Source organism: Rattus norvegicus, chromosome 3 (assembly GCF_021556685.1).
Source record: "Rattus norvegicus strain SHRSP/BbbUtx chromosome 3, alternate assembly SHRSP_T2T, whole genome shotgun sequence".
NCBI lineage: Eukaryota > Metazoa > Chordata > Mammalia > Rodentia > Muridae > Rattus > Rattus norvegicus.
In genome coordinates this window covers 154,245,091-154,266,970 of record NC_141536.1, presented here as the reverse complement: position 1 = coordinate 154,266,970, position 21,880 = coordinate 154,245,091, and the positions used below count along the sequence as shown (strand labels likewise).

General features: G+C 48.9%; 1 protein-coding gene across 13 annotated transcripts in view; it reads right to left on the bottom strand.

Moving 5' to 3' along the window:
• Positions 1–21,880, bottom strand: part of Eya2 (EYA transcriptional coactivator and phosphatase 2) — a 183,612-nt gene that overhangs the window by 37,123 nt on the left and 124,609 nt on the right. For 6 of the 13 annotated variants that reach the window (XM_087647288.1, NM_130427.2, XM_087647291.1 and 3 more), the window contains 2 exon segments: positions 13,969–14,111; positions 6,641–6,724 (listed from right to left, as the gene is read on the bottom strand). In XM_087647288.1, the coding sequence (XP_087503414.1) occupies positions 6,641–6,724; positions 13,969–14,111 (227 nt within the window). 13 annotated transcript variants of the gene reach the window in all.

Below are 21,880 nucleotides of genomic sequence, written 5' to 3'. Positions count from 1 at the left end.
AGGGTTGTGACCTGGGTTACCTACTGTTGCTAACCCATATTTCAAACGCTGATTTTCGTCCATTATTTAAGTTTTGGCGCTGATTTGAATTTTCCAAATATTCCATAAAAATATGGCTGGTGCTCATTTCTTGAGGTTTGACACACAGTTTGGGTCTCTACCCGAGGTACCTACTAAGTGAGGCAGGCAAATGGAGGGAATAGCTCAGTGAACTGGGACTCCGCCTGGCTTGGGCCATGAGTACACTCATCCCCATAGAATAGAATCAGCCAGCCTTTCTTTAGTAGCCGCTGAGGAACTCATCTTCTCAAACAACTTTTCGTTTATTATTCTTGGGTCTGTGGGTACGGGCATACGCCACACAGGTGCCACGGTGTCTCTGTAGGGGCCAGAGGCTAACTTTTTGGGGGTTAGTCTTCTCTTTCCAGCGTGGGTTCCAGGGATTGAACTCAGATCATTAAGCACCTTGAACTGTGGAGCTGTCTCATGGGTCTGGTAACTTCCCTTTCGCGTATTCCAGCACATATCTTAGTACAGGAGGTTGGTGCCTGATCTGACCTGAATGAACTTCCGGGTGTATGAACAGTAAGGTACAGGCTATCCTCTGAGTGAACTTTCAGGGTAGACACCTATTTACTGGGTTATGTCTGTACCTAACTGGGTGACTAACGTGGTTAAAATCAGTTACATGCTACACAGTGAGCAAAGGCTGACACAATCCAAGCCTGTCAGTCAAAACGGAAACCCTGTCACTCATAGCAACCAGCCCCTCCCCCTGGACACAACATGGAAGACATTACAATACCTGGGCCCTTGAGTTCTCTGGTTCAAGTACCCTGCTGCTCCTTTAGGTGCTCCGCGTCTGATCTGGCCCCAGTTCCTTTGCTCCTGGAAAGTCCCCCCCCCCATCACACTACAATTTGTGATGCTTTCTCAGGTTTTTGACTAAGGCTCCAAGGAGCTGGAATCACCTGACAGGGCCGGTGAACCCTGGTAGCATGAGTTTGCATTCATACGCTGCAGCATACGGTGGGCGTGGGGCAGAAAATAACAAACCAGTGTGGCAAGAGGCAGCAAGGTTTGTTTCCTGGGGGAGTGTTCTGGAAGGTTCCTGAATAAGGAAGGGAAGAACCTGGAGCAGAACTGGGGAATGAGATTCCTGGTGGGTGAGACGGCACGTGCAAAGGTCCAGTGAGAACCGTAGGCGACACGCCTGAGGGAGGTGCGGGTGACAGAGGTGGCGGAAGGAGAGAATCCTGCTAGCTATCATGTGAGCCACGTGAACGCCATGGCACATACATGTGGCACCACACACACACGTGCTAAGGAAATATAACAAAATTAAAAAAATGAGACCGTGGCCCTGAACTCTCCGTTCTGGGAATAGACTGACCTGCCGAGCCGTGCACACCAAGACTAAGCACACTGAATCTCTACAAAGCAGTTATCAACCACAACACAAACTGCGGTCGCCATCCCAGAGTTAAGCTCCGCCTCCGTGGATAGAGCTTCTGGAAGGTGAGCCACAGAGGGAGTGTGGGCAGCACCGTGGGTCTGGGAGGAAAGATGGTTAAGTTATCTCTCCTCAAATCAAAGATGGCTAAAATACCTTTGCTCAGATCTCATCCTGCTTCCCGACAAAGGGTCGCCACACTTCCCACCTGTGCTCTCCTAATCCCAGCAGGAAAAGCAGGGTTCAGGGAAGAGTGGGCAAGAGGCTTAAGAGGGAGCGGTTACCTCCAGGGGCATAGCTGACGCAGCCACAGGAGCCGTGGGAGGTAGCTACTGTGGCCCTGAGCCTTGGGGGCGGGAGAGGTTGGCACAGAAGTGAGAGGTGACAGCTGCACTCAGCACCCCCTGATTGGGATCAGGAAGACAGCCCAGTTTCTGTTTTAAAACACAAACACCCTGTTTTGAATCATTCCTTAATCAGTTAGCTCTGGCCTCTGTTCCCTAAGTAAACAGGGATCCCTCCTCTGGTTAGGCTGTGACAGACACGAGTCCTGCTTCTGTGTAACACTCAACAGAGTAGACAGTGGGTCCTTGGCATGGATACCCCAACGGTTTTGGCCTCCAAAGCAAGTATCACTTCTCTGGGGGCTTCTATCCTTCAGAAAGGTTTCAGATTCCTTTGGGGGTCCAGCCCTAGGGCATGGGATGGTTTGGTCTCCATTTCATCCATACCAAGAGTGGGCTCTGGGTCTACCCCGGGCACATGTAAGTGCAGAGGCTGGGATGGGCATTGGAGCCAGGGTGGGACAAAGGTTGTCTTGAGATTTAAGAAGCAGAAGTGCCTTTTCTCAGCTAGGATTGCTGAGAGGGAATCAATCATGTGGAGAAGTCGGCTGACGGTGATCTGCAGATGTTGCTCCTGGATCCAGCCAGACCTGAATCTCAGCAATCCCTGGGTGGCTCAGGTATTGTGATTAGATCAATTCCCCGTGTTGCATGCCTATGTGTGCTTCAAATCTAGAGTTCTGCTTGCTCTCAGCTGGTAGGAATGGATACTCTGAATATAGCAGGGAAAGGTACAAAGAAACAACAATGGGGTGGAAGGGGAGGCCTTGGGTTCTTGTTATGAATATTCCAACTGCATTGTCTCCTGGGTCCGGGTTACTCTGCCTGCACAATGGGCCTAAGGCTATGCTCGTGTTCGCTGTTCCTCTTTCTCTGACTCCCTAGCTTAGAGGTATAGTTTGAACCTGTCTCTGGAGGCTCAGACTCAAAAATCCAGTTGTTGCATAAACAGAAATAATTGTATGCTGAGTGATACTTTGGGCTAAAAATTGCCAGTGGCCTTTCACAATCTCTTCCTCCTCAGAGTAATAAGACCCCTGCATCTTAACTGGGCAAGTGAGTGATTGCCTCAGAGACAGATTACCTTGTCCTGACTCCCTTGCAGCTAGCTGTGGCCATGTGACAAAGTTTCAGCCAATGGGATGTGAACACAAGTGATACGTGTAACTTCTGGGTCTGGCCCTTAAAAGGGGGACAAAAGAAAAGAAAAGAGGCTGGAGAGATGGCTTAGCAGTTAAGAGTACTGGCTGCTCGGGGGCTGGAGAGATGGCTCAGCGGTTAAGAGCACCCGGCTGCTCTTCCAAAGGTCATGAGTTCAATTCCCAGCAACCACATGGTGGCTCACAACCATCTGTAACAAGATCTGATGCCCTATTCTGGTGTGTCTGAAGACAGCTACAGTGTACTCATATGTAATAAATGAATAAATAAATCTTTAAAAAAAAAAAAAAAAAAAAAAGAGTACTGGCTGCTCTTGTAGAGGACCTGAGTTCAAGTCCCAATACTCACATGGTAGTTCACAACTGTATCTAACTCCTGCTATCCAGCACCCTCTTCTGGCCTCCACTGGTACCAGGTATGCAAGTGATGCACACACACGTGCACACATACATGCACACACACACGTGCACACATACATGCACACACACATCTGTTCATGTACAATTTAATGAGGACATTGACAACAAAAAAAAGAAAGAAAAGAAAGGGTGACTTCCCTCTTCATGGTCCCTCTTTGTGGCTGGAATTCATACATGAGGTGAACTGTGAGTAATCCTGGCAAGGAACAATGTTCCCGGATGTCAGAAAACAAAGCCTGGAGGAACCTCCATTCCAGGGCTAGTCCAGCTCAAGATGCTTATGCCTGGAGTCTGAGGGGTGTGTGTGTGTGTGTGTGTGTGTGTGTGTGTGTGTGTGTGTGTGTGTGCGTGTGTGTGTATAAGTGTGTGCATGTGGGTGTACATGCTCACGAGAAATTAGTAGTTTCTTTGCTATTTCAAGGGCTTTTGCTTGTTTATTTTTTGAGGCAGAGTTTCTCTGTGTAGTCTTGACTGTTCTGGAGCTTGCTCTGTAGACCAGGCTGGTCTCAAGCTCACAGAGACCCATCTGTCTCTGCCTCCTGACTGCTGGGATTAAAGTTGAGCTGCACTACCACCATCAGCTATGTCAAGCCTCTTAAGTTCAGGTCTTCCAGAATTAGCAAATAACCCCATCCCTTTTTTTTAACCTTATGGGGAGCTGGGGGAAGGGATGGACGATTCCGGAAGAGGAATGAGGACATTCAGAGATTACACAAGAAGGCAGATGAGCCTGAGTCCCACTTGCACTCTCTCTTGGGTGATCTCACTCCCCCAGAGCTTCAGTTTCTTCTTCAAATGATAGAGACTGGTAGCCTATGGTGGCTTTGGGTCCTTCCAGCTCTGACCTCCCAGTTTGGTAGTTCTAGGACATAGAAACTCAGGTTCCCAGGGGTCTCTGGAGAGCCCCATGGCTGAGGGGGGCAGGCGGGGCTATGGGCCCTGAGAACACGTGTCCCTAAGGGCAGCTGCTGCCGAGTTCTTGCTGATTGCTGCCACAGGGGAGTGCTGGCTTGCCAGATTTCCTCATTTTTCAAGAAGAGCTAGAAATCCGGATTGTTTTGGTCTGTGCAGTTGCCTGATTTTTAAATGTTGGCGATAAATTCACATTTTTTTTTTAATACCCTAGAGGCCAAACAAAAATATTGACAGGCTGAATTTGGCCAGTGGCCACCAGTTAGGAATTTCTCTTTTGACACTGTCTTCCTCCCTTTTCTCCGTCCTCCCTCTTTCCCTCCCTTCTTCCTGCAAATATTTACTTGGTGCCTTCTAAGTGGGAGACCACGTTCTGTGACTGCGTCCTGCTACCACGAAGCAGCAAACAAGGCAAAATGGACGATCTGGTCCTCCAGAGGCTTGGTGTCCTAGATCACCCCTATTGGTTCATCCAACAAATGCACACTAAGCCAGCCCGTCCCCTGAACCCTGTTGGGTTGGGAAGGTGAGAAACGCTCATGGACTCTTGTCCTCCGAGTCCCCAAAGGTGGCAACCACAAAGCGCGGAATTATGGTGGAGATGCACCATTGACGGAAGTTGTTACAGGAAGTCCCTTCAAGAAGATGACATTAATTACAAGACCTGAAGCTGGGCATGGTGGCACACATCTGCCTCCATAGCGTGCTGAGAGACTGAGACAGGTGCATGGAAAGCAGAGGTTGAGGACCAGCTAGGAGGGCCAGCTGAACTGATGGCTTGGCTGAAGGAGTGGGGCTGGGGAAAGGTGGCTGGCACTGAGGTATGACATGAGCCTACGGTACGGGACTCAGGATTGAGTGCTCATTGGGTCCTTTCCTCAAGGGCCCTCTCGGTTTAGCTTGAGAAGCCAAGGGAACACACATAGGAAGGTCGGCTTCTCCCGGGCTTGTCTCACCTGGCATAATCCAGTGTGTGTCTGGGGTGGTGACTGCACTCGATGGATGGATATCCTCAAAACGGCCTTAATGGGCGACATACAACAGCCCGGGGGGAGCACGTGCCTGCCAGTCATGGCCCTAGGGGATGGCGTGTGCTTGCTGTGGCTGCTGACTCTACTCTTATTGCTGGCAACCACCTAAGCTTCACGGGGCCTGAAAGAGCACGCCGCCGTCCCTGCCACACATATTAATGACGTGTCTATGGGTGAGAGATTTCTGCGCCCCTGACACCATTTTTATATCCGGCACAGCATTGTGGCAGATAATAAATCTACCCTGTTAATCACACCTCTGGCTTGTTATGGCTTCCATAAAAACTGCAAGCAGCTGGGAAAGCCATGAGGTGATGTCAAGTCCAGCACACTAAGCAGAAATAAAAGGGTTTCCCAGGCTCGGCGGGTCTCTTTCCCCACCAGTGCCAGAGGCAGTTACCCCTGGCCTCTCACCTCGGAGCAGACAAGCCTCTATTGCTTTCCTCTTAGGTGCCACCCTCGACCCCTCCCGGTCCCCCTGAAGAGATAACAAATGTCCTGCCCATCTGCTTGTGGTTCGTTAAGTCCACAGCAGTCTGTGGAGATGGATCACTCAGTGAAGTGCTCCCACACAAGCATGAGGAAGGTCCCCGACAACTGGGTCAAGACCCGGGCACGGTGGCATGCACCTGGGACCCCAGAGCTGGGGAAGACAGCTGGGGCCAATCCTGTCAAAGAAGCGAGTCCCAGCTTCAGTGGGAGGGAGAAACAGAGACAGATACCCACTGTCAACCTCTGGCCCCATATGCCTGTTTCTCGGTCTAGAGAACTGAGGAAAGCACTTCGACCCAGTTTCTAGTTTATTATATGTCTGGATGCGGTATACCTCTGCCCTCTAACGCAAACCTCAAGGATTTTGGTAATTATAGACACCGATGACTTCATGCTTTGGGAGCAAAGGGATGAGATGTCAGATAGGAAATGTACGGAATTCTCACAGACCAAAGGGACATTTCTTAGCATCCAATCCCGGGCTGACTCAAAGAGTCAGCTTTGTGTTGGCATATGGTCACGAGGAGCCTCCGGGATTCCCAGGACAAGCAGCCTGGGCACACAGTTGCTTTTGAAAGTAAGGAGACAAGCTAGCAGGTTGGTTGAGTGGGTAAAGGCACCCGCTGTCAAGCCTGCTGACCCGAGGTCAATCCGTGGGGCTCACACTCAGGCGAGAACTGACTCCCCCACGCCATTCTCAGGGCTTCACACTCTTACAGTGCCGCACACGTTCACACCGAGACCCAGGAACTCAGGCGCCCGCAGAGTAAGCAAACACATAAATGTGATTTTTTTTTTTTAAAGAGAAAGACAAAGCAGAATCCTTACCTTCCCATATCTGGATGCGAACGTTCCTGTGAGCAGGGAGTGGAAAATGATGATTGTCTCGTCCAGGTCCCAGACGAACACGCGCTGTGATAGAAGAGAGGAAGGAAAGATGGAGTCGCCTATGTCTACTTCACGTCCACAGGTCCCGGTCTTCCGTGAGGAGTCTGCAGACAGGGGACCCACGCTGTGCCCTGAACCTCCACTGAACTCCAATGTGAGTATGTCATCGTGGCTGACTTTTGGACTCCCGCCAGCTCCCCCTGAGCTGGAACCAAGGGTCTTCACCTAAAAACTCAAAAGGACTCACTCAAAAGCTTCTCTCAAAAGTACACGAAGAAACCTTAGGATGCTGTTCACAGTGAGAGACTGGCAAGTTAGCTCACGGCTCGCTGTAAGCCTGGCACTGCTGTTTCCGTTTGTAACACATTTGACTCTGCAGTTCTAAATAACACAGGGGAAGCTTTCCTCAGGAACTTGCCAACACTTGGACTCCGTCGGAATCTTCCATTCGTACACATGGAACTGTTGCACTTCATCCCCAGTCTGATGCAGAGGAGCAAGTGGGCTGAGGCGTCCCCACTTGTCTCTGCCTCTGCTCTCACTCTCCGTTGGTTTTTCTTCTCCATTGTCAGTGTGAGCAAACCACTCTGCATGTTTAGTTTTACAGCCATCAATGTCTTCTACACACGGACTTTTAAAAAGACTATTATTATATGTGTATGAAGTGTGTGTAGGCATGTGTACCACCGTGTGTGTGGGTCTGTATGTCTGTGTGTCTGTGTGTGTTTCTGTGTCTCTGTGTGTTTCTGTATGTGTATCTGTGTCTCTGTGTTTGTGTGTGTGCATCTGTGTGTGTGTCTGTTTGTGTGCTTGTCTGTATGTGTCTCTGTGTGTGTGTATATGTGTTTCTGTGTCTATGTGTGTGTTTCTCTGTGTGTGTACATCTGTGTCTGTTTGTGTGTGTGCATCTATGTGTATGTTCATGTTTGTGTGTGTTTGTATGTGTGCTTGTGTCTATGTGTATGTGTACATCTCTCTGTGTGTGTCATTGTGTATAAGTGTGTGTGAATGATTGTGTGTCTATGTGTGTGTATGTCATGTGTATGTATGTGTGTCATTGTGTGTCTATGTGTGTATGTATCTCTGTGTGTGTATATGTGTGTTGTGCCATTGTGTATATATGTGTGTGTCCTTGTGTGTCTGCGTGTACTCTCTCCTTCTACCTTTCTATGGTTCCAGGGATCTGACTCAGGTCATCAGGCTTGTCTCAAGTGTTGTTACGCACTGAGCTTCCCTGCAGGCCTTAACTTGCTGATTTTAAATGTTGATAATTAGAAGCTATATACATTTTTTTAAGTTGTTGTTCACTGTAGAGAGAAGTAATATATCTATCCGACCTCATAGTCCAGATCCACTTTGAGGAGAACATGTCCACCATCAAGGTCAAGTGTCTCCTTGTCTATCCTTCTTTCTCCTGTCTACACCCTGATGAAAATCATCCTGGTGTGTTCCCAGGTGAGTCCTGCCTGCTTGGTAGAACCAACTCCCAGCCTCTGTTGGAGTTGCTGGTCACTTCTGTTTTCTTTTTCTTGTAATGTGCCTTCATTATAACCTCAGATGCAGTCACAGCCCATTCACACACACACACACTCACACACACTCACACTCACACACACAGTATCACACACACTCACACACTCACACACACTCACACACATACTCATACACACACTCACACACATACTCATACACACAAACTCACACTCACACACACAAACACACACTCACACACACTCACACACACTCACACACAGTATCACACTCACACACACTCACACATACACTCACTCACACACACTCACACACACTCACACACTCACTCACACACACAGTATCACACACACACATGCACATACACATGCATGCACATACACAGTATCACACATACACAAACACATACACATGCATGCACATACACAGTATCACACATACACAAACACATACACACTCACACACAGTATCACACACATATACACACACTCACACACACACTCACACAAACACACACGCTCACACATACACTCACATACACACATACACATACACACACACACACACACACACACACTCATACACAGTATCTTCAAAGATGGGGAGTGTGGACTGGATTGCCCCTGGGCTCCTGAAAGCAGTGCCCTCAAAGTTCCACTCTGTGCATTTCTGAACTCAATCCACTGTTACCTAGATTCCAAATTTCCCCCACTCCACCTCCCCCTGTTTTTCACCTGAGTACATCCTTAAGTTGTACTTTCTGAAGGGATTGTGGAGAGTAACTCCCCCAAATTCTTACAAAATTATTATTCATATTTTCTCTGCTCACACAATACTCCTTAGCAAACAATGTTCTCCAAGTCTTGGGTTCTCTCCCTTCAGTATTCTCTGGTGCCCAGGGTCTAGATGACGGAGCTGATGTTTTACTGACCCAGTCCTTGCAGATCTGACTTTCTCCACTTGTGTACGTGCGTGCTCGCGCGCGCGCGAGGGTGTGTTTCTCTCTCTCTGTGTATGTGTGTGTGTGTGTGTGGTCAACATCAGGTGTCTTCCTCTATCACTTATTTTTTGAGACAGAATCTCTCACTGATCCTGGAGCTTCCTGATTGGCTAGGCTGACTGGTCAACAAACACACTAGGGTTACAGAAGTGCATGGCCACACTCGGGCTTTTAAGTGGATGCTGGAGTTTACACAGTGAACCCTTTATGCTTTATCCTGGTTAGTTTTTATTTTCAGATTGACCAGACCTAGATCCAGTCCCCTGGGAAGAAGGAACCTCAGCTGAAGAATTGCTTTTACAAGACCTGCCTGTGGCCATGTCTGTGAGAGATTGTCTTGATTGAGGACTGATGTAGGAGAGCCCAGCCCACCATGGGTGGCACCATCCCTAGGCAATGGGCTTAGGCTGTATAAGGAGGCTGAGGAGGAGCCAGTGAGAAAGCCAGGAGGCAGTGTTCTCTGTGGTTTCTATTCCTGCCTCCTGCCTCCGACTTTCTTCAGTGTGAAGAGTAAGACTAATCAACCCCTTCCTCATGGTCATGATGCTCAAGCAACGAGAAAACAAAGTACAGCACCCACTGAGCCACCTCCTTAGTCCGGAGTTTGTTTGTTTGTCTGTCTGTCTGTTTCTCTCCCCTGCCTCTCAGTGTTTCTTTGTGTAGCCCAGGCTGTCCTGGAACTCATTCTGTGGACCAGGTTGGACTCAAACTTAGAGATCTGCTTGCCTCTGCCTCTCGTGAGCATGTCTCTGTGTGTGAGCATGTCTCTGTGTGAGCATGTCTCTGTGTATGAGTGTGCCGTATCCCTTGAACTGGAGTTACAGACAGTTATGAACTACGGGGTGGGTACTGGGAATTGAGCCTGGGTCCTCTGGAAGTGTAGCCGGTGCTCTTAACTGCTGAGCCATCTCTCCAGGAGCGAGTGTATTCTTATTGTGGGCCATATAGGCTGTGTAAAAAAAAGTTAGGTATGCATTCCCTTGGAGAAGGCGTTTTGTTGAGCGCAATGCCTTGGATCAATTTAACTTACAAGTTTTTTTTTTTAAAGATTTATTTATTTATTTTATGCATATGAGTACACTGTAGCTGTCTTCAGATAAACCAGAAGAGGGCATCAGATCTTATTACAGATGGTTGTGAGCCACCATGTGGTTGCTGGGATTTGAACTCAGTACCTCTGGAAGAGCAGTCAGTGCTCTTAACCACTGAGCCATCTCTCCAGCCCAACTTACAAGTTTTAATTGCAGAATTAAAAAGCAGTTTGTGAATGTCTTCAGGCTCCAATGATTTACCCACTGAACTTTCCCTCAAGCAGACCTAGCTTCATCTTCTTGCCTCACTGACTCTCAGCCTAAGGTCCCTAGCGAGTGAGCTCCTGGGGACATTTTGCAGGTCTCTGTCCATGGCTACTACAACTTGGGATGAGTGGATCCCTAACTACCCCAGATAGATCTAAGATTTAAATTTGGGGTCTGAAAGAAAGCCATAGTCTCATGTCTGGGGGCTGTCAGTAGCCAAGTGTCCTGAGGGGAAGAAAAGGCTCAATGGAGATAGAGACGAGCCCAAAGCTACCCCAGGACTTGGCTTCAGTGAGAACTGGGGGAAACTGGAGGGGTCTGAGGAGCACTGTACAGGGCAGGGCTGTTGAAAACGCATAGCACGGGGGGCTTTTAGCTCCTTCCGCACACGAGGCGAGAGGCCCAACAGTTTCCTTGTTGCACTTTGCAGGCTGGCCCTATCACCTCTCTGATGCCCCACTGCCTGGCTTTCCACCATCTTTAAGTTCCAAGAGGGTTCTGCATCCTTTATACAGACTCCGTTTTCACACGCCAGACGGCTCAAGCTGGTTGCTGGCACCGGTAGCCCAAGGGTTTCCGTCTAACACGTGCTCAGAACTTCAGCTTCAGCACAGGCCTCTCTCGTGGGGGTCTGCCCTTCAGGAAACTGCCAGAGACCTGAGAGGTGTGAACGAGCCTGCTGACAGTAAACTCAGAAGCAAGGCAGTGCTCACACCTCGGTTGCCCATTCTCCTCCCCCGCCAACCCCTGCCCGCAAGAAGCAGGTGTTTCCAGAATAATATTTCCCTGTGAACCCCACTTCCAAGCTCTGGCCCTCCCACCCCTCCTAGTGGCATGGAAAAACGTCTCCCTAAGAGCAGAAGCCACAGCAGGTTAGGAGGGAATATTAACAGCCACCTAGGCTACTCTATGCAGTTTTGAACTGTTGGGGTCATGCAGGAATTCAGGAGAGAGGAAAGCTACAGACAACAGGAGCCTTTTGAAACAGACCCAAACCCCACTGAAGGGAATGTAAGGGTGCCCCTAATTCAGTGAGAAGGGTAGCTTTAGGACTGAGGGGAAGCCATGCACAATGGTACTTGCCTAGAATCCCAGCATCAGGAGGCTGAGGTGGGTGAAAGGATTTGAAACTTGAGGTCAGCCTGGACTGTGTAGCACAACCCTGTCTCAAGCCCTACCCCACCTTTGAATATAGGAACAGAAGCAGGGTACTGGGCACACATTGGGAAACTGAGGCAGGAGGAACACAGGTCGGCCTGGGATACACGGCTGGATACAGTCGCATCCCTTTGGGCTCAAAGCCGTTTGGGAGACTGAGGTAGGACTTTGAGACCATCCTGGGCAACGCAGTGAAAGCCCATCTCATAGTGAAGGGGGTGGGGCCTGAGGGCGGGGATGCTGAGGCCCAAGCTGAGGGTAGTTCTCCCTGGCAGAGACCTAGAGTGTGCCATTTGTTGTCGATTTAGAGCAGGGACGAGAATGAGGCTCACAAGGACAGTATTTTCCAGGACTGAACAGCAAAGCCACAAGCCATCGTTGAAGCCACACCAGTGGCACAGGTGGTACTAGGTGCCTTAGTAGTGGGGTGCTCCTGGCCTGGGTACCCACAGGTCTTCTGAGGAGGGCATCCTCATCCCCCTCCCTAGAGGGCATCAATGAAGGGGTGAGGCTAACACTTAAGCTGGTCTGACCTTGGGTCAAGTGGTGTTAGGTTCTCTGCCTGCTCCCTGGTGGGACATCACCCTGACAGTCCTTGGTAGTTCCCTGCGGTTTGTATTTCTTTAATCCTTTGTGTGTGTGTGTGTGTGTGTGTGTGTGTGTGTGTGTGTGTGTGTGTATGAGTGTGCAGATGTGTGTTTATGCATGTGGAGGCCAGATAGCAAACTCAAATGTCTTTTTTTAGTTGTTTTTCTACCTTTTACCTTTTGAGATAGGGCCTCCCATTGACTCTGGAGGTCACTGATTGGCTAGAATATATGCTCACCAAATACCAGGGATCTGCTTGCTTCTGTCCTGAGCCTGCCCCACCCCCAGTCTGGCTTAGTACATGGATGCCGGGGATTTAAACTCAGGCCCTTGTGTACAAAGCTTTTTATTGGTGGAGACATCCCTTCAGGTTCCCCTTGGCTGTTGCAGCCTGGTCAACATGTCCCTCTTATCCTGTAGGTTCCGTGGTTCCTCTTTTTGCCACCAAAGGCCGGTGGCTGATACTCCAATGTCCTTATACTCAACAGGGATTTTCATGGCTACTGCACAATCTGGCAGCAGTGAGGCAGCTGGCCTCTCACTAAGCCGGTAGGCCTCAGTGCTGGGGACGATGGCAGTGACCAAGCTTTGTGCTTCTATGTACCGAGACCAAGCAAACATTGGGACTCTCATATATTTCTGGGAGCTGGGCTGGGCTCAGTAATGAAATGGGTTTCTACCAGCCTATTATTAGATAGACAGAGTCCAAGACATTAAGGAATGACCAGGATGCTCACACGGTCTGAGTTTGTGCCCAGGAAGGCAAAGGTACCCTCGTATATTTGACATGCTGGGCACAAATCCCATCTTTCCTGATGCTACCCAAGCCCCAAAGCACATGGCAGCTAGCAAATAGAGCAGGGTAGACCCTTGAACTTGCTTGCTTCCCTGTGTACCTTGGGTCTATCTCAAGGGCACTCACGGGGCCTGTCCCCCCCCCCCCCCCCCCCGTCTTCCTCCCCTGGTCAGGCTGGCTCAGGAAAGATGCTCATATCTGACAAATGCCATCATGCCCCCCAGACCAGCCTCCTCAGCTCTTGCTGCACACTGGAACCACTGGGACCTGGGGTTCCCACATCAGGCAGTGTGACCAAACGGGCCTGGCATTCAGCTTGAGGAAGAAGGTCCCTTCCAGTTCTGCAGATGTTTTTGTCCCCAGCCTTGGAACATCCCTGCCTGAGCTGCTAGGGCCACACTGAGGATGGAGACCTTGGGCCAGCCCCAGGTTGGGACAAGGTGGACTTCCTAAACTGCCCCCACCTATAGTTACTTGTCCGGGATGAGACCTGGTACATGGCCTTATCATCGTACTCTAGTTGAAAGATCCTGCCTGTTATCTTCCTAACCAGAGGCTCTCAGGGTATAGCCCCTTTGGGGTTCAGCAGCTTAAGGGACCTGTTATATACCCACTTCTCTGGCTTGCCCAGGACCTATGGAATTAGAGCCTCTGAGAGGGCCCCATGATTCCCCAGGGGACTCAGATGCCACCGAGGTGTGAGAAGCATGGTCCATGCTGGTCTCAGGCTGTCCTTCCCCAGTTTAGTCACCCAGCAGGACTCTATACAGTCAATCTAATTCTTCTGCGTTTCTCCCCCTGGGTAGTGAAGCTCTGTCGCTGGGTTGTACTTAGAAAGTACAACTGACTAAAGGCTTAGAGAGCCTCAGCCCTCAGCCTCCATTCGGGCTACAGATATAGATCAGTCCCCCCCCAACCAAAGACACCCCCTAGTTACCTCAATTTCATTGTCTCCTGCTGGGGAGGGGTCACTACTCCTCTTTGACCGGCCCCGTAGTTTCCCATCCGAGGCCCGATGTGGCCTGTCTGTGTCACCCTCCTTTGCTGGCGTGGAGGGTCCGTTGTGTGTGTTGTAGTCTCCTGGGGAGAGACAGGATGATATAAAGGTCAGATTCTTGGCTGGGTGTCTCTTCTACTTCATTATGCAGTCCTCAAAAGAGACCCTAAAGACAGCACCAGAGGTCAAGATTGTAAGATTAAACCGCTGGTCACTGCCATCCATGCCATGATGACTTTCTTCCAGTCATAGACATTAAGAAGCCCTGTTTCAGGTTCTGGGCCCCGTCTAGAGGATCAAGCACTTTAAAAACTCCGGCAAAGGCAGGGAGCATAGCTCAACTGGTAAAATGCCTGCCATGTAGGCCTGAGGACCTGAGTTCGATTCCATGGGGCGATCTCAGTGCTAGGGAAGACAGAGACAGGTCTGGCTCAGTGCTAGCAGGCCAGCTACTCTAGCCTAACTTGTGAGCTCCAGGCCTGTTGAGTGACTTTGTCTCAAAGGAAGTGAAACAGCATTTTTGAGGGTGGGATCTGAGGCCGTCATCTGGTTTCTGCACACAAATGCGCACGTAGGGTGTAGGGTGGTGGTAGGGGTGTTACATGAACGGTCTGTGAGGGAAGGGGTATCTGCTCAAAGATCTGGAAGAAGTGAAGGAGGTCAGGACTGTTACAGTGAGCAGCCCATGCCAACGGCTTAAAGACTCCTCCGTGGATGGAAAGATGAAAATGTAAGCCCACAAGGAGATGAGCTTCCAGCAATTAGATTTCAAGTTCATGCTTTGGGGCTTAATCCCTAGAGTGGTAATTGTGGGGCTTTTCAAGGGTGGAGCCAGTAAGAGGTCCTCAGGTCCACTGGGGACACACTTGGAAAGGTCTGGGGTCCCTCCAGGCTGTAAGCTAGATAAACCTTTCTTCTTTATAAAGTTACAAGTCTCTGGGATGGCATTATGGCAATGTAGAAATACAGCCTCACATAGCTGGTTTCCAGGGACCCTCCCACCCCCAATCACATGGGTATTTGTGGCTTAATGATTTTGTTGAACTTGCCTGGGGTCCCTACAGATTAGTGGCAAGATCTGGGCCTGTCCTCAGCAGCATAACCGTAGACCCTCTTGGACCCTACGAGGACATCCCGTCCCATTTTCTCACAAAACAGTTTTAGCCTCTGAACATGTCCTGCAGAGACCAGTTCTCCTCTAGTTCTCAGAGAGCACAGTGGGAGGGAGGGTCGGCTTGGACCGAATGCATTTGGGAATGGGCTGAATTCTGCCTCCTATTTTCCCCTAAGACCCAAGGGACTCAATTTTGTTTCTCTAATATTTATAGAGCTCCTTAGCGACTCACAGACACAGGAGAGAAGAAACCCAGTGTGATGTCAGGGATGGAGGGGCCTCTTCCCACCAGCCAGCACCGGACCCCAGAACAGAGTCAGAAACAGCTTTCTTCAAGAGGAAGAATTTCTTCTAACCTCAGATACTTGATCAAAGCAGTAAGAGCAGATATCTTAGTTGGTCCTGGTGGTATGGATGTAACCTCAGCTACTTGGGAGGTGGAAGCAGGGGGATTAAAAGTTTGAGATGGTCCTGAGCTACAGAGTAAGTTCAAGGCCAGCAACTGCAAGTTAGTGAGACTTTGTCTCAAAATTAAAAAAAAAAAAAAAAAGAAAAAGAGGACTGGGGTGCAGCTCAGTGAAAACACTTGTCGAGCAGGCTCCAGGCCCAGGCTTCGCTCCTCACTACTGAGAATCAGTTCACGTTGTAACGTCTCATGGTGTCTGCTGATCCGTTGAAGCTTTACAACCCAGCACGGATTGCTGACTCACATGATACAAGTGTATTCTTTAAGGTTAAAAAGATCATCTCTCTCTCTCTCTCTCTCTCTCTCTCTCTCTCTCTCTCTCTCTCTGTCTTCTCTCTCTGTCTGTCTGTCTGTCTGTCTCTGTCATGTCTCTCTGTCTCTGTCTCTGTCTCTGTCTCTCTCTCACACACAGAGAGAGAGAGAGAGACAGAGAGAGAGAGAGAGAGAGAGAGAGAGACAGAGAGAGAGAGAGAGAGAGAGAGAGAGAGAGAGAGAGAGAGAGAGAGAGATCCCCTGAGCTCGAGTTTCAGGTGGTTGTGAGCTGCTCAAATGGGTGCTGGGAACCGAACTTGGGTCTTGTACACAAACAGCGCTGTCTTAACTGCTGAGACACCTCTCCAGCCCTGCAAGTGTTCCGGAAACGGGACAGTCCAAGGTTAAGATGTCAGCAGGTCCAGTTCCTGGTGAAGTCGCTGCACTTGTCTGTGGGTAGGGTTTTGCTGTTTGTTTTTGGTTTACTTGTTTTGTTTTCCTTGAGACAGGTTTCTCTGTGTAGCCCTGGCTGTCCTGGAACTCTCTTTGTAGATCAGGGTGGCCTCAAATTTACAGAGATCCAACTGTCTCTGCCTCCCGAATGCTTCCATTAAAGGAAGGCACTACCATGCCCTGCTCATGGGTAGGTTTTTGTCATGTCTTCCACAGGAGAGAGATCAGCTCTCTTACTGGTTCTTACCGGGACAATCCCATTCCTCAGGGCTCTGTCCTCATAACTTAATCACCCCCTAAAACCCCACCTCTAAGCTCTGCCCCACTGAGAGCTGACAGGTGACCTCCACCTGGGAAGGAATAAACATTCAAAAGCCAGATGTGGCTGAGGTAGAGCCTCTCTCTCTGTCTCTGTCTCTCTGTCTCTGTCTCTCTGTCTCTGTCTCTGTCTCTGTCTCTGTCTCTCTCTCTCTCTCTCTCCTCCCCTCTCTCTGTCTCTGTCTCTATCTCTGTCTCTGTCTCTGTCTCTGTCTCTGTCTCTCTCTCCCTCCCCACCTGATTTGTAGGTTTTGAAATGTTAAGCACCCTTCAGCTTGCAAATATCACACATTATATAAATTGAATTCCAATTTTAAACCAGTTTTTGCATCTTTAGGATAAAGGCCCAATCAGTAAAAGCTTAGTCTTGGCATACTATCGCTTTCTTTAGACGTATCTCTGTTTATGACATGTGTGGCCTGGGGTTTCCTTCTCATGGCCTTGTTGGTTTCAGCTTCCAGCTTGTGATGCCCTCAGAGGGTGTCTCAGGATGCACTTAACTTTAATTCTCTTAGAAGTTTGTGTAGAACTTGTGGTTCTTATTAAAATGTTCAGAATTAACCAGCAAAGCCTTCTGGGGATGGTATTTTCCTTGTGACTTCTGTTTTCCTTTGAGGCACGGTCTCCTGTAACCCAAGCTGGAGTACACTTCATTACATAGCCAAGGATGAGTTTGAACTCCTGATCCCCCTGCCTCCAGCTCCCCAGTACTGAAATTACACGTGTGCAAATTACACATGTGCACCACTACACCCAGCTTTATGTGGTACTATGATGGAGCCTAGTGCTTCCTTCAGTAGGCTAACCAACAGAGCCATTCCCCAGCTCTTGCTCTGTTCATCTTCAACGACACCCATACCACCACCGCCACTGCCATCGGCGTTGGCGTCTCATTGGCTACACGGCTGTGTAAGGAACCACTTGCTTCTTGTGTGAGGCAGGGAGTTTCTCTTACATGGACTCCACATTTTATCTAAGTTATCAACTCAAGCACAATCACAATGACATCACCCCTCTCCTTTGTGGTCCCCCCTTTATTCTGTTTTTGCCTTTCATTGGTCCCCTCCACTCTGGTCTCTTATTTTTGTGCCTCTGCTTACTTTGGGCTTATTTTGTCTCTTTTGAGAGTTCCTTTTTCTTTTTTTAAAGATTTATCTATTTAATGTATGTGAGTACACTGTAGCTATCTTCAGACACACCAGAAGAGGGCATCAGATCCCATGACAGATGGTTGTGAGCCACCATGTGGTTGCTGGGAATTGAACTCAGGACCTCTGGAAGAGCAGTCAGTGCTCTTAACCGCTGAGCCATCTCTCCAGCCCTTTTTGAGAGTTTCTTAAGGTAGACGAGGTCTTGGGGCTGGAGAGAGGGCTCAGCAGTTAAAAGTATTGCTCTTCCAGAGAACCTGGGTTCAATTCCCAGCACCATATGGCAGCTCATAGACATCTGTGGCTCCAGTCCCAGGCGTCTCATATCCTCCACTGGCCTCCATGGGCTTGGCGCACATGTGACCCAAAGACAAAGAAAAGCAAGCACTCACACACCCCCCAAAATGGAAACGAATAGATATTTTTTTAGAAATTAAACAAGATGAGGGGCTGTGTCTGTAATCCCTTTTCTTCTTTTCTAACAACTATGTTATTTCCCTTTGCTGTTTTAACGATATTCCATAAATTGTGATATGTCGTGTTTTTATTTCGTTCAATTCAAAGCACTTTTTTTTTTCTTTTTTTCGGAGCTGGGAACCGAATCCAGGGCCTTGCGCTTGCTAGGCAAGCGCTCTACCACTGAGCTAAATCCCCAACCCCGATTCAAAGCACTTTTAAACTTCCTTTGGATTCCTTGACCTCCAGGTTGCACAGAAGTGGCATTGAGATGTCAAATGTTTGAGAAAGTTCCAGAAGCATTTGCTACTTATTAGTGATTTAATTCTTCTGCCACCAGAGGCCGGGCTCTCCGTCTTGGAGGCCAGCTGAGCCAGAACCTGCTATCTGGTCCAGAATGTGAGTCTTTCAGGGAACGCTTGTCCTGCATGCTGCCGGAGGGAGCACACTGCTGCTGAGATGTGCTGTACAGACCGCCTGTTATCACAGCCTTTCCCTTCCATGCCACATCCCCAGTTTTCTTCTCCAGAGAAATGGATCACGGATGGTTGCTCTGCACCTTTCCAGAAACTTCCTATGTAAACATGGATGCCAACCTACTCTTCTATTGAAGAAAACTCTGGGGACAGGTTTCACACAGAAACCTTTTATTTTCTCTTTCCTCCCCACGAGGGTGAGGCAAGAAACAGTCTCACTCTGTGGTTCAACCTGGCCAGGAACTTAGTGGGTAACTCAGGCTAGCCTTGAACTCCTGGTAATCCTCCTGCTGTAGCCTCCTGAGTGCTGAGTTTGTAGGTGCGAGACAGGGTGCCTGGATTTTCATTTGCTTTACTTCTCTCCACCTATGATAGCAGTTCAAAAAGGGCGGTTTAGGCAGACATCATTGTATGATGTCACTGCGCTCCTTTTTTTCAGAGCTGCATAGTATTCTACTGGTGGTTGCATCACTGATTACCTAATAAGAGTCCTGCTAAGCACTACTAAATTCCTTGTAGTCTTTTGCTCTGATATTAACCGCAATAAGGATTCTTTTTTTTCTTTTTCTTTTTTTCGGAGCTGAGAACCGAACCCAGGGCCTTGCGCTTACTAGGCAAGCGCTCTACCACTGAGCTAAATCCCCAACCCCAGGGTTCTGTTTCTTAAGTGTTTGTATTTATGTGGGAGTTGTCTTTAGGATAAATTCCTAGTTGGGGAATAGTTGGGTTAAAGGGGATCGAACCCAGGGCCTTGTGCTTCCTAGGCAAGCTAAATCCCCAACCCCATGAGCTTCTAATTTTGTCAGATGTTATCTGACTGGACAGAAAATCTTAAATCTCTTCTTGAGAACTTAGCATTCTCTTACTGGCTGAGGGAGGTGGTTTAACAAATTAAAAACAACCTTCCAACTTTCTCTTGAGTACCATGGAGCACATTAAACCACAGGAAAGAAGTTCTGGCCTGGTGTGTTTGTTCTTTTGGGTCTGGACAGGTGTTTAGACATTTCTCTGTGCAGCGGGCTGCCTAGAGTCCTCTGCCCACTGTTGGCACCCGCACAGCTGTTAACACCTGTTAGAGCAGCATGTCTTTCAAAGTGGCTGGGAAGAGGAAAGTGTTAGAGACCATTTCTTAGCAGAGAGCTGAGAGCCAGTGGGATCTGTCAATCAAACTACTGGAGTAGGTGGAAAAATGTCAGGTGCTTTAGACAGTTTCAAAAGTGGAGTTTTGTGGAAAACACTAAAAGCCTGCATGTGTGCACATATGTGTGTGCATGTGTGTGCACATGAGCAAAATGTTCTTCTCGTGCAACAAATACTGGGGAAAGAGGCTAGCCACCCCAGTTAGAGCTTACAATTATTGGCACCATTAGATTAAGAACTCTTTTTAGATTTGGTGTCTTTTGTACATGAGTGTTTTCCTTGTATGTCTGTCTGTGCACCATATGTATGCCTGGTATCCTTGGAGATCAGAAGAGGGCATCAGATCCCTAGGACCAATGATTGTGAGCCACCATGTGGGTGGTGGGAACTGAACTCAGGTCCTAGAGGAGCAGCCAATGTTCTTAACCACTGAGCCATCTCTCCAGCCCCATGATGCCATTAACATTTATGTGAACTTGTGAGACAAAAAGTCACCCTAACCTTTTATTGTTATACCTGAGGCCGAGGGATAAATGATCTTGAAGGGTGTGGAAAGGACACCTCAGAGCCACAATGAGTCCTGTGTTTGCTCCTGATGGGACCTAGAGATGACCTTTCCATTTAACTCGAGGAATCCTCAGGAAGAGTGACATGAGTCAGGTTCACCCTTCAACTCTGGATCTAGGAGCCCATCTTCCTGCCAGTAGCTCCTCTCCATCCCTGTTTCCCACCAGCCCCCTGTTCCTCTCCTTTGTTGAGACCAGTGCTCGGAGACTACATTCAGAGAAGCAGAGTGCCAACGGTTGTCCAAGATCAGGAAGAGAAGTTAACTAGACTCCGTGTTCTTTCTCGAAAGAAAATGATTTTGAAGTTGCTAAGTGAGAAGGGCTGTGTGTTCGGTAAATGTTCTGGACAAGATTATGAGGATTAAAGAGCGGTCAAGCCTGACACTCCCTTGAAAGCCGATTCCAAAATACTTGGCCAGGTGTCTCCATTTGTCTTCTGGACAGGGAAGAGGAGCTCCTCGGGGAAGGGACGTGCAGATCTGGATCCACAGCCACACCAAGAGCCCAGACAGAGAGGGGCAGGGTTCTCCCCGCTGCTTCTTCCTTGCCCTTTAAGTAAGGAATAGTAACTGTCCAGAGGCCTCAGGCTGCTGAACCCAAGAGCACCAGAAGACTCTGGAAAGAGGCGGAAGGAAGGCTAGTGTAGAGACCCATTCCTATAATCTCAGCACTGAAGGTGGAGGCAGGAGGATGGGAATTCAAGGCCATGCCTTGCCTACATCTTGAGTTCAAGGATAGCCTGGGCTACAGGAGACTCCGTCTCAAATAAGACAAAACAACAGAAGAATGAGACTCTAAGCTGGATGCCCCTGTGACCCCAGCACCTGTGGGACACTTAGTTTGCAGAATAGCTGAGCCACCACTCCCATCCCCCACCACATCCTGCACAGAACTACACAGGCGCTCCTTACCAGACAAAGCAACCTGTCACTCCTCCTCACCCTCCCCTAGTAACTCCCTAGCAACCTCACAGTAACTCCCTTTTGCGGCCAAACTCATCCTGGAACTAGGGGCCGTGGTCCAATCTGGATTGGTTTTTGGTACATGCACAGTAAGGGAACATGTCCTCTGAGTGACCTTTTGGGGGTAAAAAGAAATCTTCTAATTACCATCTTATGCCTATGCATGACTGGGCATGCATATGATTAAGCCAGATGTATCATGGGAAAGGATACCTGTAGCAAACCAAGGTTTATATACCTGAGACCTGTCAGTCAAACAGAAAATCACCCCGACTCTGCCCCTAGCAACCAACTTTCTCCTCTTCCTGGACCCACAAAAGGAAACCCCGGAAGTAGCATAGGGCTCTTGAGCAACCTCACTGGAGCCCACCACGTCCCTGCAGTGTTTCTACTCTGAGATTTTGCTTTGCCCCCAAATAAAACCCCCGTGGCTTTGCTACATCTGAGCACCTCATGAATTCCGTGAAGAAAAAACCAAGACTCCAGAAACATGTAAGTCAG